The sequence below is a fragment of the Gorilla gorilla genome, chromosome 6 (assembly GCF_029281585.2).
Source record: "Gorilla gorilla gorilla isolate KB3781 chromosome 6, NHGRI_mGorGor1-v2.1_pri, whole genome shotgun sequence".
Classification (NCBI taxonomy): domain Eukaryota; kingdom Metazoa; phylum Chordata; class Mammalia; order Primates; family Hominidae; genus Gorilla; species Gorilla gorilla.
Window position 1 is genome coordinate 32,055,026 of NC_073230.2, and position 16,446 is coordinate 32,071,471.

The 16,446-nt window shown below is 36.4% G+C and overlaps 1 protein-coding gene across 9 annotated transcripts in view; it reads left to right on the forward strand.

The window, feature by feature from the left end:
• The window catches only part of PALS2 (protein associated with LIN7 2, MAGUK p55 family member), a 120,413-nt gene that overhangs the window by 42,692 nt on the left and 61,275 nt on the right, over positions 1-16,446 (forward strand). For 5 of the 9 annotated variants that reach the window (XR_010134617.1, XM_031012877.3, XM_055346876.2 and 2 more), the window contains exon 2: positions 7,570-7,688. Coding sequence is in view for 8 of the 9 variants with exons in the window: in XM_031012877.3 (XP_030868737.1) it covers positions 7,572-7,688 (117 nt within the window). In the remaining variant the exon portion in view is untranslated. Of the gene's footprint in view, positions 1-7,566; positions 7,689-7,888; positions 8,015-16,446 lie in introns of all 9 variants that reach the window. The other 4 variants (XM_031012878.3, XM_063708419.1, XM_019031735.4 and 1 more) reach the window with 2 other exon arrangements.

The window sequence follows — 16,446 nt, forward strand, 5'->3', positions numbered from 1 at the left end:
CTAATATCCCATTGAAAGCTGAAAAGCTTTGAGCTTTTCCTCTAAGGACTGGAACAAGACAAGAGCATCCACTCTCACCAGTCTTATTCAACACAGTACTGGAAATTCCAGCAAGAGTGACAGAAAGGAGAAAGAAATAAAAGGCATCCAAATTGGAAAGGGAGAGATCAAATTGTTACTGTTTACATATGGCATGATCTTACAATAAAGAAAAGCCTAAGAGACTCTACAAAAAAAACTCTTAGAAATGGTAAATTCAGTAAGGTTTCAGAATACAAAATAAATACACAAAAATCAGTAGTATTTCTATATACAAAGAACACACATTAAAAATCAAGAAAGCCATTATATTTACAATAACTGAAAAAACTTTTAAAGTCTGTTTTATCTGAAATGAAATAAGTGTAGCTTTTGGTTTTCATTTACATGGAATATCTTTTTTCATCTCTTTGCTTTCCCTCTGTGTGTCTTCACAGTTGAAATGAGTTTCTTGTAGGCAGCATGTAGTTGACTCTTGTTTTTTAAATCCATTCATCCAGTTTATATTTTTTAATTGGGGAATCGAATCCATTTACAGCCAAGGGTGTTGTTGATATGTGAGGACTTACTCCTGTCATTTTGTTGTTTTCTTTTCTCTTTAAAAAATATCCCTTGTTTCTTACATTCTGTTATTGTTTATTTTTGTGGATGAGTGGTTCTCTGTAGTGATGTTTTGATTTCTTCGTCTATGACTTGATGCTTTTCTTTTGCTGTTTTTAGAACTCTTTGTCTTTGACTTTTGACAGTTTGAGTATAATGTGCCCCAGAGAGGACTGTTTGGATTTTATCAATTTGAGGACTTTTGTGCTTCCTGGATCTGAATGTCCATTATCTCCCAAGACTTGGGAAGTTTTTTACAACTAGCTCATTAAATATTTCCTATGATGTTTCCCTTCTCTTCTTCTGGAACTCTCATAATGTGAATATTTGTTCACTTAATGGTATTCTTTAAATTATTCTTTTTTTCTTTTTGTCTGCCTTAGTTATTTCAAAAGACCTGTCCTAAGTTCAGAAATTCTTTCTTCTGCCTGGTCTAGTCCTTTGTTGAAGCTCTTCATTGTATTTTCTTCTAATTTCATTCACTGAATTCTTCAGCTCTAAGATTTCTGTTTTCTAATATCTCTCTCTTTTTGAATTTCTCATTCAAACAATGAATCATTTTTCCTAATTTTGTTGAATCATGTATCTATTATTTTGTATCTCACTGTTTCCTTAAGATTATTATTTTGAATTCTCTGTGATATTTTGTATATTTCCTAATAATTGGGATCTGTTATTGGAGAATTACTGTATTCCTTTGGAAGTGTCACGTTTCTTTGTATTTTCATGTTCAATGTAGCTCTACATTGATTTATTTCTACACATATGGTAGAAAAGTTGCCTTTTCCAGTTTTGTGGAGTTGTTGAAAAAACTTAGAGTATTGGTTGCGTGGGGTGCATTCACTTTGTTTTTAGGTAGACCCACTTGTGTAGTCTCTTTGCAGATTCTTCAGCAGTAATCAATTATAGTGATGTTTGTAAGTGTTTCAGTGGCCTAAGCTGCAAGAGTTTGTGGCTGCGATGGTGCAGCTTTGCCAGGGGTGGGCTCACTGGGCTGTTTCTCAGGTCAGGGGTGCATGAGTGAACGCTGTGATGAGGCAACCAACTTGGTGTCTGGCTTGCTGGGATTATGGCCATGGGGCTGTTACTCTGGCTGGTGGCATGGGCACATGCCTGCTTGGCTGGCTTGGAGACACAGTGCCTGGGTTGGGGCCACTGGGCTATTTCTCAAGTTCTGAGGGGTGGTGTGCAGCCACTCGGCCAGTCTGGGGGCATGTCTGCCAGAGGAGAACCTACTAGTCTGTTTTTTAGGTTCTGGGCTGGGTGCACAACTGCTTAGCCAGTCTGTGGGCATGTTTGTTGAGTTCAGGCCTCCTGGAGCATCTTAGGGCGTAGGTGCCAGTGTGAAGCCAGTCCAAGGACATCTTCACCAGAGGCTAGCCTGCCAGGCTGTTTTTCAGGCTCAGGACATGGGTGTGCAACTACCTGGCCACCATGGGGACATGTCAGCTGCTCAGTTGCTCAGGGACCTCTGCTGCTCAGGGGAGGGCATACAGTGGTGTGACTGGCTCAAGGGTGGGTTCTCCCTGGATGTGTCCACCAGACTGTTTGGCCAGAAGTGCTGGCAGCAGGGATTGGTTTCCTTGCTCTGCAGGACCAGAGCCACAGCAGATCCTGTGCTCAGGCTCTGTGCAACTGGGGTTTGGCATTCAGACACCTGTGTGGACTTAGTGGAATGAAAACAACTCCTAGGCTGGAAAAGTGCAGGGTGTACTTCAGAAATGGTTCTGGTCTCAAGATGATGGGTGACATGCTGCAGCAGCTTGGCTCACAGGGAGTAAGTGCAGATCTTGTGCTCCCAGTCTGGGGGAATACAGCTGTGTGAATTCACAGCAGCTCCCCAAACTGGGCTCAGGGCTTGCAAGGACTGTGGATTCTCCTGTAGTAAGGATCGCATGTGTTTGCAGTGGGAGTGCAGGCTGCTGAGGTTCCTCTGATTACCTTCCTCCCCTTCCAAGCCCCCGCTCCCACAAGGAGAAGTCCCTTCTGACTCTGGGCCATTCCAGGCTCGGAGGATGGGATGGCAGAGGCAGGATGCCTCCACGCTGGCCTTGTGGGCTCCCAGTCATCACAGGTACCTCTCCACTTCCCTGCTGTACTTCAGCACTCTCCCTTCAACACTCCAGTCAAATCTTAGCTGTTTATTTATTGCCATGGTCCTTTCTTGAAGCGGAGGAATGTGCACCAGACACTTACAGTCAGCCATCTTACTGACATCACTCTTCGTGTCTTGTCTTTTTTTGATTAGACTAGCCAAGTATTTGTCTATTTAATTGGTCACTTGAAAAAGCCAGCTATTTACTGACTTACTGATTGAATCTATCTCTTTTGATTGGATGACTTTTGCTTTTCCTTTTATTAATTCGTTTCTGGATTTAATTACCTTGTAAATTTTGGTCTTTTGTGATCCATAGTAGTTTACTCATACTTTCCTGCTCTTTGCCCTTTTTTAATGGGAGTATTCTTCCGCTTGGTCTTTCTGTGTATCACAATTTAATCTTTGTTTTTGTTTTTGTTTTCCTCTCTTTTTATTTGGTAGTAATTCTGTTTCTCTGGAGGCTCATGCTTTTGTTTGTTGAATTTGGTTAGTCTAATGCATGCTGCTAGTTTTCATAAGTGATTGGTGATTCATGGTTTATTCATATTTGTAACTGAAGAGTCTAGATTAAATCTATTAATTTTTCTCTAGCCCTTGTAAGAATCCCATTTATGGCTGGGCGCAGTAGCTCACGCCTGTAATCCCAGCACTTTGGGAGGCCGAGGTGGGCGGCTCAGGAGGTCAGGAGATGGAGACCATCCTGGCTAACACGGTGAAACCCCGTCTCTACTAAAAAATACAAAAAATTAGGTGGCCGTGGTGGTGGGTGCCTGTAGTCCCAGCTACTCGGGAGGCTGAGGCAGGAGAATGGCGTGAACCTGGGAGGCGGAGCTTGCAGTGAGCCGAGATCCCGCCACTGCACTCCAGCCTGGGCAACAGAGCGAGACTCTGTCTCAAAAAAAAAAGAAAAAAGAATCCCATTTATGTGTTATTGAATCTAGGGTCTGATTAAAATGTTTATCTCCTCTAGTGATTATTGAGAAGGAGTGGAACTTGTAGGTAACTTACTTTTTGAGTTTAGACTCTCCTTTCTTCCCGAAATCTCTAAGTAAATGGGAAAAACTTCCCTGTTTTTCTGGCTCCTATCTTAACTTTGTAAGGCTCCCATTCCAGAGAGCCTCTTATTTTATATATTAAGTTTTTACATATACTAGAGTTGTCTTGTGTTTATCGATATCTGAATAATTATTATAGATTTATGTTTTAGTATTTTATAGGACTAAATCATTTTGCTACTTTAAAAAAAATCACGAAAGTACATTATTTGAAGTTTGGAGAAGAAAGGGATTTGGTAACAAAGGACAGCCATTTCCATTTTAAGCAGATAAACTGCAGGAGAGATTTCTGTAAGAAGGTACCAGCTCAGATTCCACTGTTCATCATTTTGGTGAGAGACTGCAGAATCACTTTTACTAAGTTGGGATTAGGCCCATCTCTCATTATTTGTTATAATTTTGTCACATGGTTTTTCTTTATCGTTTCATATGCTTTTAGGATAATATAGTTAAAAAGAACTATGTATTGTATTTTGACTATAAATCCACCAAATATACAAACTAATTTGAGAATGATTGACAGCATTATAATATTTGAGATTTCTTTCCCAGGACAAGGGATGTTGTCAAGTTTATCCATTTCTAGATTAAATTCCATATGATTAAGAATCAGTAACAACTTATGAAGATCTTTAAAATAACCAAAGATCTATTTCACAATTTCTATCACTTTTCTACTGACTTAAACACCAATTTAAAAAAAAACAAGCACTTCAAGAATCAATACAGAAGGTACATTTTTAAAAAATCTTCAGTACAACTGGCGTTATGAACACTGACTAAACATTTGATAACATTAAGGAATTACTGTTAATTTGCTAGGTATTACTAATTTGATACTATTGCTAACAGTATTTTGGTTATGTTGTTTAAAAGGAGTGCTGATCTTTGAGACATATACATTGAAATAGGATTTCTGGAATTTGCTTCAAAGTTATGTAAGGTAGAAAGTATATAGGAGTGTGAAACAAGATTGACCATGAGTTGCTAATTGTTGGAGCTGATCATTGTGTGGTTTATTATATTATTCTGTTTTCTTCACATATGTTTGAAGTTTTCCATAATAAAAGCTAAAAATAAAAACAAATGTACAGTGTCAAAAGAAAGAAAAATAAATAATGAGAAGTACTGCTAACCACATTTATAGCCACAGGACAAAAGTACTTTTAAAAATTGATTCTATTGTTCCCTGCCCACTTAAAGGTAACTTGTTGACCTTAAGCAAAATTACTAAGTAGCTTAGTTTATATTCTTTACTTCTTATGTCATCTTTCTTCATGTTAATCCAATACTTGTTTTCCTTCTCCTTTGTCAAGTGCACCTTGTCCTCTTGTTCACTTCTTTACCTTCAAAAATTGTCAGTCATCCATGAAACCCCCATGGATGAGCCTGTCCAAGTTAACATACAAGAGAATGCTTTGTGAGGGAGATCAGGGATAGAAGACAGGAAATAGGTCTGATAGAGTATTAGAAAAATATTTGAATATTTAGAAAAATACTGGTAAAAATGTGAGAAGCTTGTTGGAACATTTGGAAAAAACTTAAGAGTTCCATATGAAAAACACTATTGATTTTGTTTTTAAAAATTGAGAGTCTGAAGATAGGGAAGGTAAAAGCTGAAACCTCTAGTATTCTAACAGAAAATAGATAATGTCCAAAATGGGTCAATCACAAAGTAGCAATATTAGCATATTATCCAGAAGGAAGAGAAACTGCGAACAGATCTGATTAGAAGAAACAATTAAATTCCTAGTAATTACTTCTGGGAGTAGGATAAGTTGGGAGAAGGGTAAGCAGCATGGAACAGAAAACTGTATTTTATAAGCCATTTAGTACTACAATCTGACTTTTAACAGTGTTTATATTTTACTTTAATAAAAATAAAAGTTAATATTAAAAACGACTTCTGTATTTACTGTTGATTTATTCTATGAGCTAAGAGATAAAACTAATAAAATTAAGATTATAATATTGAATGAGGGGAGGGGTCTAGCGTCACTCTCTTACATGTACATATGTTGTCCCAGCACCAGTTGTTGAAAAAACTATTTTTTTCTTTATTGAATTGTCTTGGCACATTGTCAGAATCAATTGACCATAAATGTATGGATTTGTTTCTAGCCTCTTGTTTAGTTGTATGTATGTCTATATGATAGTTCCACACAGTCTTGATTACTGTAGCTTTTTAGTAAGTTTTGAAATTGAGAAGTGTGAGGTCTCCAACTTTGTTGTTCTTTTTGAAGACTCTTTTGGCTATTCTGGTTTTTTTGAGTTTCCATATGAATGGAATGTGCTTGTCAATTTCTACAAAAAAAGAAAAGGCAGTTCAGATTTTGATAGGGAGTGTATTAAACCTGTAGGTTAATTTGGGAATTGTTGCCATTTTAATAATAAGTCCTCTGATCCATGAACATGGGATGTCATTCCCTTTATTTAGATCTTCTTTCATTCTTTCAATGATGTTTTATAGTTTCATTGTACAAATTTTGTACTACTTCTGTTACATCTATTTCTCAGTATTTTATTGTCTTTGATGCTACTGTAAAAGGAATGGTTTTCTTAATTTCATTTTTGGTTTGTCACCAGTGTATAGAAATACACTATGTGTAACAACATATTGGTTGTTTTGTATTAATCTTGTGTACTGAACCCTTGGTGAACTCACATATTAATGATAATAAATTTTTGTATATTAGGATTTTCCATATACAGAATCATATGATCTGCAAATATAAATTGTTTTACTTATTGCTTTCTAGTCTGGATGCCTTTTCTTTATTTCCTTTTTTTTTTTTTTTTTTTTTTTTTGCTTAACAGCCCTGTCTAGGACCTCCAATCCAAAGTTGAATAAAAATGCCAAAAGTGTACAGCGTTATTTTATTCCTTATTAGGAGTAAAAGCACCATTAAGTATGATATTAGCTGTGGGTTTTTCATAGAAGCCTTTTATCAGAGAGAAGAATTTCCCTTCTATTTTTAGTTTGGTGAATGTTTTTATTATGAAAGAGTTTTGGGTTTTGTCTAATGATTTTTTTTGTCTGAAGTGTCATTTGGTTTTGTTCTTGGTTTTATTAATAGAGTCTGTTGATTGAGTTTTTATCTGTTGAACCACTCGTTCATTCCTGGGATAAAGTGAACTTGGCCATTATGTACAATTGTTTGTATATGTCACTCGTTTCAGTATTTTGTTTAAGATTTTTGCATTTGTATTTCTAGGAGAGATTGGCGGTAATTTTTTGTGTGTGTGATGTTGTTGGGTTTAGTATCAGGGTAATTGGTCTCATAGAATGAGTTGGAAGGTGTTTCCTTCTCTTCCCTTTTTTCTTTTTTGAAGGAGTTTGTGAAGTATTGGTTTTAATTCTTTTTTAATTGTTTGATAGAATTCAGCAGTGAAGGCTGGTTCTGAGCTTGTGGGAAGTTTCTGATTCCTAAATTAGACTTTTTCCTTCTTATAAGTCTGTTTGAATTTTCTGTTTTTTCTTGAGTAATGTTTTTAAATTTGAAAAATACAGAGCAAGTGCAAGGTTGTAAGTATGTGTAAGGTAGTCCGATAAAGTCCAAATTGCATATAAAAATTTATCCTGCTATTAATTCCTGGGAAGTCAATTTGAAACTCATACTGTTTATCAATTTCATTTTTTAAAATGTTATTTTTTCAAAGAGTATTCTTAATGTCTATTTGCATTATTAAAATAATCTTACTCCGTAATGGCTTGAAATTTAAGGGTTTTTTTTGTTTGTTTGTTTGTTTGTTTTTATGTTGCTTTTATCTCAGCAGCAATGCAGCAAGTCTTGGAAAACCTTACGGAGCTGCCCTCGTCTACTGGAGCAGAAGAAATAGACCTAATTTTCCTCAAGGGAATTATGGAGAATCCTATTGTAAAATCACTTGCTAAGGTATGTAGATTTATTCATAAGATTATTGAATTATCTTGGACATAGTTTTTATAGAGTTATTTTCAGATATTACTATTTTAGAATTTGGTTGATATACATTAGGTTTAGTTAGCAAATAAAAACATTTAGCACATAATGAAATCTTAACATATGCAAAAATTAGACCATTTTTCTCTTTTCTACTCTGACTTTAAATACAGGATGAAATGACTCTTAGTTTTGGCATAATGCCTTTAAGGTTTAGAGAAATCATACCTGCACAGTTGTGTTTTAACAGGGCCTGTGAAAAAGATCCTGATCCTATTTCCATTTTCAACAATGGCAAAGTACTGATTTTCTTCTTTTGCATTAGACTGTGTACCTACTTTTCATGTAAGTTCTTGACTTCCTTTATCTAGTGGTTTTTTGAAATTTTGTTATTTGTTGCATAAGCCTGGTATTTTAAGCCTGTTTCCCTAGTCAACTCTGGAGTAATCTCTTTAACTCATTGATAAGTATACTTTACAACCATTTTTATTAAATAATTATTATATGCTAAAGCTTAATGTATTACCTATTTTACAAACCTGCTGTACCATTCTTTAGAGTTCCCCCAAATGACTCTTGCTTTCAAGAATCTATGCCACATGCCTTCTTTGATCTTTTCTTCATAGAGCCATCTTGTTCCTTTTGGTTTTTGCTCTATGAGAATGTTGATTTCACTCTCTTCTGTGATTTTTTTCTTAGCCAAAGTCTGTTACTTGTTTTCTTCCAAGACCTCTGAAAAATACCTTTTACAAGGTTTTGTATTAGTGAGAGTGAATTAATGATGCAGATTCTTCTTCTTCTTTTTTTTTTTTTTTTGAGAGGAAGTCTCACTTTGTCGCCCAGGCTGGAGTGTACTGGCACGATCTCAGCTCACTGCAACCTCTGCCTGCTGGGTTCAAGTGATTCTCCTGCCTCAGCCTCCCGAATAGCTGGGACTACAGGCGTGTGCCACCACCCCTGGCTAATTTTTGTATTTTTTAGTAGAGGAGGGGTTTCACCATGTTGGCGCAGGCTGGTCTCGAACTCCTGACCTCACATGATCAACCCACCTTGGCCTCCTGGGATTACAGGCATAAGCCACCAGGCCCGGCCAATGATACAGATTCTTCATTTTATTTACATGTTTACTTATGCTAAAATCACATGGTATAAAGGCCCTTAAGTAGAAATGAATCCATTTGCAGATCATCCAACTGGAATTTTTATTTTAGTCATTTTTTACTATAGCCTTTCCAATGTTCATTAGATATTTTTATATTTTAATAATAATGTGCAGGGTATTGTTTCAGATTCAAACTTGTCATAAACATTAATTCCTACTGTTTTAAAGTAATAGCTCCAGGGTCTGTTGAAATTAGTAGGAACTGTTTAAATTTCTGTTAAATAGTTTACCTGGGTTCTTATTGTACTTTTAAAATGGTTTTTTACTCTTTTCTTGATGTTTTTCTGTTGATTGTCAGTTATTGTCCATGTAGCTGTTACACTGTTATCTCCATGTTTATTTAATTTATAGCTTTTGATCTATAGATTTTAAAACTATATAATAAGGCACTAACAAATGTTTATAGTTTGCAAGGGTCTTTAAAATACACTGTTTTGTCTTCACAACAACTTTATGAATTTAAAATATACTGTTTTATCTTTCAACAACTTTTGAATTGAAAAGTAAGACTCAGTAAATAAGTGTTGTATCTAAGGTCTCTCTGCTAGCAAAAGACAGATGAGGTTTAGGCCATGTGTTCTATCATCAAATTCTGTGTTCTACCTACTCCAACACCGGGTGATGGGGTATGTGTATGTTTGTGTATGCTTATTCTTAAAAACTGGTGGGAGTAAAAATTTACTGATTTTATGCCATTGATGGTGGTCTTTCAGAGGATTATCTTGTTCATTATTCTTAACAGTTGCAATGGTTGGATGACTTTTGAGCAGGTAAGGTGCTACTGTACTCTTTTGATGATAAAAATGAAATAAAGCAAAGAATTATCCAATAATATGCAACATTCAGGCAGATTCTTAATAAGGAAAAACAATGGTAGTTCAATATTCCTATAATATAGGTTAAAAAAAATCCCAGGAATAGGGGAGGAATTCCACTTCCAAGAAAGAAATAGTAAGTCACAGCAGCTTAGCACTCTCAGTATAACAAATAGAAGGAAAAAAGAGGCACACATTGCTAGATATGCAGAGAGGCAGAAATATCTGGCCACTAATCATGAGAAAAACAACAGAGGCAGTCCCATAAATGGTTCTTTTATTAGCATTTATACACAAGGATTTGAAAATAACTTATTAATGTACTTTTAATAGAAGAAAAGGGAAAAAAACATGTAAAATATTTTTAGAAAATCAGAATAAAAATAATCAAATGAACATTTTAGGATCAAAAATACAGTATCTGAAATTAGTTCACTGATAGAAGACTAGACACAACAGAAGAGGGAATAAGTGAATTTAAAGATAGGTTATTAGAAAATATTCAAGCAAAAACTAATAGAGAAGAAAGAATGAAAAAAAGATAACAGAATATGTGAAACATACTAAAAATATCTAATATATATGTAGTTTGTATTCCAGAAAGAAAGGAGAGAGGGAAGAAGAAATATAGGTAAACCCTATACTTTTGCATTTCACTTTATTCCACTTTGCAGTTACTGCCTTTTTAATAATCAACTAATGGGCAAAATAACCAGCTAGCATTATAATGACGGGATCAGATTCACACATAATATTAACCTTAGATGTAAATGGCTAAATGCCCCAATTAAAAGGCATAGACCAGCAAATTGGATAAAGAATCAAGACCCACCAGTCTGCTGTATTCAGGAGACACATCTCATGTGCACTGACACACATAGGCTCAAAATAAATGGATGGAGGAAGATTTACCATACAAATGTAAAGCAAAAAAAAAAGGGATTGCAATCCTAATCTCTGATAAAACAGACATTAAACCAACAAAGATCAAAAAAGACAAGGGCATTACATAATGGTAAAGGGATCAATGCAACAAGAAGAGCTAACTATCCTAAATATATATGTACCCAATATAGGAGCTCCCAGATTCATAAAGCAAGTTCTTAGAGACCTACAGAGACTTAGACTCCCACACAATAATAGTCAGAGATTTTAACACCCCACCGTCAATATTAGACAGCTCAACAAGACAGAAAATTAACAAGGATATTCAGAACTTGAACTTAGCTTTGGACCAAGTGGACCTAATAGACATCTACAGAACTCTCCACCCCAAATCAACAGAATATACATTCCTCTCAGCGCCACATAGCACTTATTCTAAAATGGACCACATAATTGGAAGTCAGTCCTCAGCAAATGCAAAAGAACGGAAATCATAACAAAGAATCTCTCAGACCACAGTGCAATCAAATTAGAACTCAGGGTTAAGAAACTCAAAACCATACAACTACATGGAAACTGAACAACCTACTCTTAAATGACTACTGGGTAAATAATGAAATTAAGGCCGAAATAAATAAGCTCTTTGAAACCAATGAGATCAAAGACACAATGTACCAGAATCTCTGGGACACAGCTAAAGCAGTGTTTAGAGGGAAATTTATAGCAGTAAATGCCCACAGGAGAAAGCAGGAAAGATCTGAAATCAACACCCTAACATCACAATTAAAAGAACTAGAGAAGCAAGAGCAATTAAATTCAAAAGCTAGCAGAAGACAAGAAATAACTAAGATCAGAGCAGAACTGAAGGAGATAGAGACATGAAAAACCCTTCAAAAAACAATCATTGAATCCAGGAGCTGGTTTTTTGAAAAGATTAGCAAAATAGATAGACCGCTAGCCAGACTAATAAAGAAGAAAAGAGGGAAGAATCAAATAGATACAATAAAAAATGATAAAGGGGATACCATCACTGATCCCACAGAAATATAAACTACCATCAGAAAATACTATAAACACCTTTCTGCAAATAAACTAGAAAATCTAAAAGAAATGGATAAGTAATTTGTGGACACATAACACCCTCCCAAGACTAAACCAGGAAGAAGTCAAATCCCTGAATAGACCAATAACAAGTTCTGAAATAGACAGTAATAATAGCCTACCAACCAAAAAAAGCCCAGGACCAGACAGATTCACAGCCAAATTCTACCAGAGATACAAACAGGAGCTGGTACCATTCCTTCTGAAACTATTCCAAACAACAGAAAAAGAGAGACTCCTCCCTAACTCATTTTATGAGGCTAGCATCATCCTGATAACAAAACCTGGCAGAGACACAACAAAAAAGAAAATTTCAGGCCAATATCCCTGATGAACATCGATGTGAAAATCCTCAATAAGATACTGGCAAACCGAATCCAGCAGCACATTAAAAGGCTTATCCACCACGATCAAGTTGGCTTCATCCCTGGGATGCAAGGCAGGTTCAACATGCACAAATACATAACATAATCCATCACATAAGCAGAACCAATGATGAAAATCACATGATTATCTTAATAGATGCAGAAAAGGCCTTTGACAAAATTCAGCCCCCCTTCATGCTAAAAACACTCAGTAAACTAGGTATTGATGGAACATATCTCAAAATAAGAGCTATTTATGACAAACCAACAGCCAATATCATACTGAATGGGCAAAAGCTAGAAGTATTCCCTTTGAAAACTGGCACAAGACAAGGATGCACTCTCTCACCACTCTTATTCAACGTAGTATTGGAAGTTCTGGCCCAAGAGAAGGAAATAAAGCGTATTCAAATAGGAAGAGAGGAAGTCAAATTGTCTCTTTTTGCAGATGACATATTTAGAAAACCCCATTGTCTCAGCCTAAAAGTTCTTTAAGCTGATAAGCAACTTCAGCAAAGTCTCAGGATACAAAATCAGTGTGCAAAAATCCCAAGCATTCCTATACACCAATAATAGACAAAAAGAGAGCCAAATCATGAGTAAACTTCCATTCACAATTGCTACAAAGAGAATAAAACACCTAGGAATACAGCTTACAAGGGATATGAAGGACCTCTTCAAGGAAAACTACAAACCACTGCTCAAGGAAATAAGGACACAAACAAATGGAAAAACATTCCATGCTCATGGATAGGAAGAATCAATATCATGAAAATGGCGATACTGCCCAAAGTAATTTATAGTCTCAATGCTATTCCCATCAAGCTACCATTGACTTTCTTCACGGAGTTAGAAAAAACTACTTTAAATTTCATATGGAACCAAAAAAGAGCCCGTATAGCCTAGACAATCCTAAGCAAAAGGAACAAAGCTGGAGGCATCACGCTACCTGACTTCAAACTATACTACAAGGCTACAGTAACAAAAACAGCATGGTACTGGTACCAAAACAAATATATAGACCAATGGAACAGGACAGAGGCCTCAGAAATGACATGACACATCTACAACCATCTGGTCTTTGACAAACCAGACAAAAACAGACAAAAGCAATGGGGAAAGGATTTGCTATTTAATAAATGATGTTGGGAAAACTAGCCATATGCAGAAAACTGAAACTGTACCCCTTCCTTACACGTTATTACAAAAATTAAGTCAAGATAGATTAAAGACTTAAACGTAGGACCTAAGACCATAAAAACCCTAGAAGAAAACCTAGGCAGTACCATTCAGGGCATAGGCATGGGCACAGACTTCATGATTAAAACACCAAATGCAATTGCAACAAAAGCCAAAATTGACAAATGGGATCTAACTAAAGAGCTTCTGCACAACAAAAGAAACTATCATCGGAGTGAACAGGCAGCCTACAGAATGGGAGAAAAATTTTGCAAGCTATCCGTCTGACAAAAGGCTAATATCCAGAATCTACAAGGAACTTAAACAAATTTACAAGAAAAAAACAACCCCATCAAAAAGTGGGCAAAGGATATGAACAGACATTTCTCAAAAGAAGACATTTATGCAGCCAACAGACACATGAAACAATGCTCATCATCACTGGTCATTAGAGAAATGCAAATCAAAACCGCAATGAGATACCTTCTCACACCAGTTAGAATGGTGATCATTAAAAAGTCTGGAAACAACAGATACTGAAGAGGATGTGGAGAAATAGAAATACTTTTACACTGTTGCTGGGAGTGTAAATTAATTCAAGCATTGTGGAAGACAGTGTGGCAATTCCTCAAGGATCTAGAACTAGAAATACCATTTGACCCAGCAATCCCATTATTGGGTATATACCCAAAGGAGTATAAATCATTCTACTATAAAGACACATGCACATGTATGTTTATTGCAGCACTATTCACAATAGCAAAGACTTGGAACCAACCCAAATGCCCATCAATGATAGACTGGATAAAGAAAATGTGGCACATATACACCATGGAATAGTGTGCGGCCATAAAAAATGATGAGTTCACGCCCTTTGCAGGGACATTGATAGAGCTGTAAACCATCATTTTCAGCAGAATAACACAGGAGCAGAAAACCAAACACCGCATGTTCTCACTTATAAGTGGGTGTAAGTTGAACAATGAAGAACATATGGACACAGGGAGGGGAACATCACACACCGATCCCTGTCGGGGGTTTGGGAGGCAAAGGGAGGGGGGATAGCATTAGGAGAAATACCTAATGTAGATGATGGGTTGATGGGTGCAGCAAACCACCATGGCACGTTTGTACTTATGTAACAAACATGCATGTTCTGTACATTATCCCAGAACTTAAAGTATAATAATAATTTAAAAAAAAAGAAGCTGCAACAAGTTACCCAGAAGATCTAGCTGAGATCATTGATTCCAGTGGCTACACTTAACAACAGATTTTCGATGCAGACACAGCAGCCTTGTTTTGGAAGAACATCTAGAGCTTTCACAGCTAGAGAGAAGTCACTACCTGCCTTCAAAGGACAGGCTGACTCTTTGGTTAGGAGCTTATGCAGCTGATGACTTTAAGTGAAAGCCAATGCTCATTTACCACTCTGAAGATCCTAGAGCCCTTAAGAATTATGCGAATTCTACTCTGCCTGTGCCCTCTAACTGGAACAACAAAACCTAGCTGACAGCACATCTGTTTACAGCATGGTGTGCTGCATATTTTAACCCCACTGTTGGGATTTACTGCTCAGAAAAAAAGATTTCTTTCAAAATACTACTGGTTATTGACAACACACTTGGTCACCCAAGAGCTCGGACAGAAATGTACAGAGAGGAATGTTGTTTTCATTCCTGCAGACACAACATCTCTTCTACTCTTGGATTAAGGGGTAATTTTGACTTTCAAGTCTTAGTTAAATACATTTCATAGGACTACAGCTGCCATAGACTTGGATTCCTCTAATGGATCTGGATAAAGTAAATTGCAAGCCTTCCAGAAAGGGTTTACTATTCTAGATGCCATTAAGAACATTTGTGATGCATGGGAGAAGGTCAGAATATCAACATTCACATGAGTTGGGGAGAAGTTGAGTCCAGCTCTCATGGATGACTTTGAGGGATTCAAGACTTCAGTGGAGGAAGTCACTTTAGATGTGTTGGAAACAAGAAAACAAGAGTTAGAAGTGGAACCTGAAGATGTGACTACATTGCTGCAATGTCATGATAAAACTTGAACAGATAAGGAGTTGCTTCTTGTGGAGGAGCAAAGAAAGTGGTCTCTTCAGATTGAATCTATTCCTGGTGATGCTGTGAAAATTGTTGAAATGATAACAAAGGATTACAAATATTACATAAAGTTTAGGTGATAAAGCAGGAGCAGTTTGAAAGAATTGACTCCAATTTTGAAAGTTTTGCTTGGATAAAATGCTCTCAAACAACATTGCATGCTATGGAGAAATCTTTCATGAAAGGAGAGTCCATCAACGTGGCAAACCTTATTATTGTCTTATTTTAAGAAATTGCCACAGCCACCCAAGCCTTCAGCAACCACCACCTTGATCAGTCAGCAGCCATCAGCATCAAGACAAGACCTTACACAGGCAAAAAGATTTTGACTCTCTGAAGGCTCTGATCCTTAGCATTTTAACCTTTAAAGTATTTTTAAATTAAGATATGTATATTGTCTTTTAGACATATTGCAGTTGAACACTTAATAGATCACCTTGTCATGTAAACATAACTTTTATATACACAGGGAAACAAAAAAATTTGTGTGACTTACTTTGTTGCAGTATTTGCTTTATTGTGGTTATCTTGAGCAGAACCTGCAGTATCTCTGAGCTATGCCTGTACAGCTAGTAGAATGTTGAAACCTTCAACTATAATAGTAGATTAACCTATCTCTTTTTGCAGTTCTGTCAGATTTTACCTCCCATATTTTAATGCTCTTTTGTTAAACACACATTCACTAAGATTGTTATATCGTCCCAGAGAATTAACTCTTATCATTATGTAATGCCTCTCTTTGTTCCCAATAATTTTTCTTGATCTGAAGTCTGCCCTGTCTGAAATTAATATAGCTACTCCAGTTTTCTTTAGTTAATGTTAGCATGATACACCTTTCTCCATACCTTTAGTTTTAATCTGTCTATATCTTTGTATTTAAAGTAAGTTTCTGGTAGACAACATGTAATTCGATCTTTTTTAATTCACTCTGACAGTCTCTTTGTTTTTTTATTTTTAGACGGAGTCTCACTCTGTTGCCAGGCTGGAGTGCAGTGGTGCCATCTTGGCTCACTGCAACCTCTGATTCCCTGGTTCAAGCAATTCTCCTGCCTCAGCCTCCCAAGTAGCTGGGATTACAGGCACGCCCAGCTTATTTTTGTATTTTCAGTA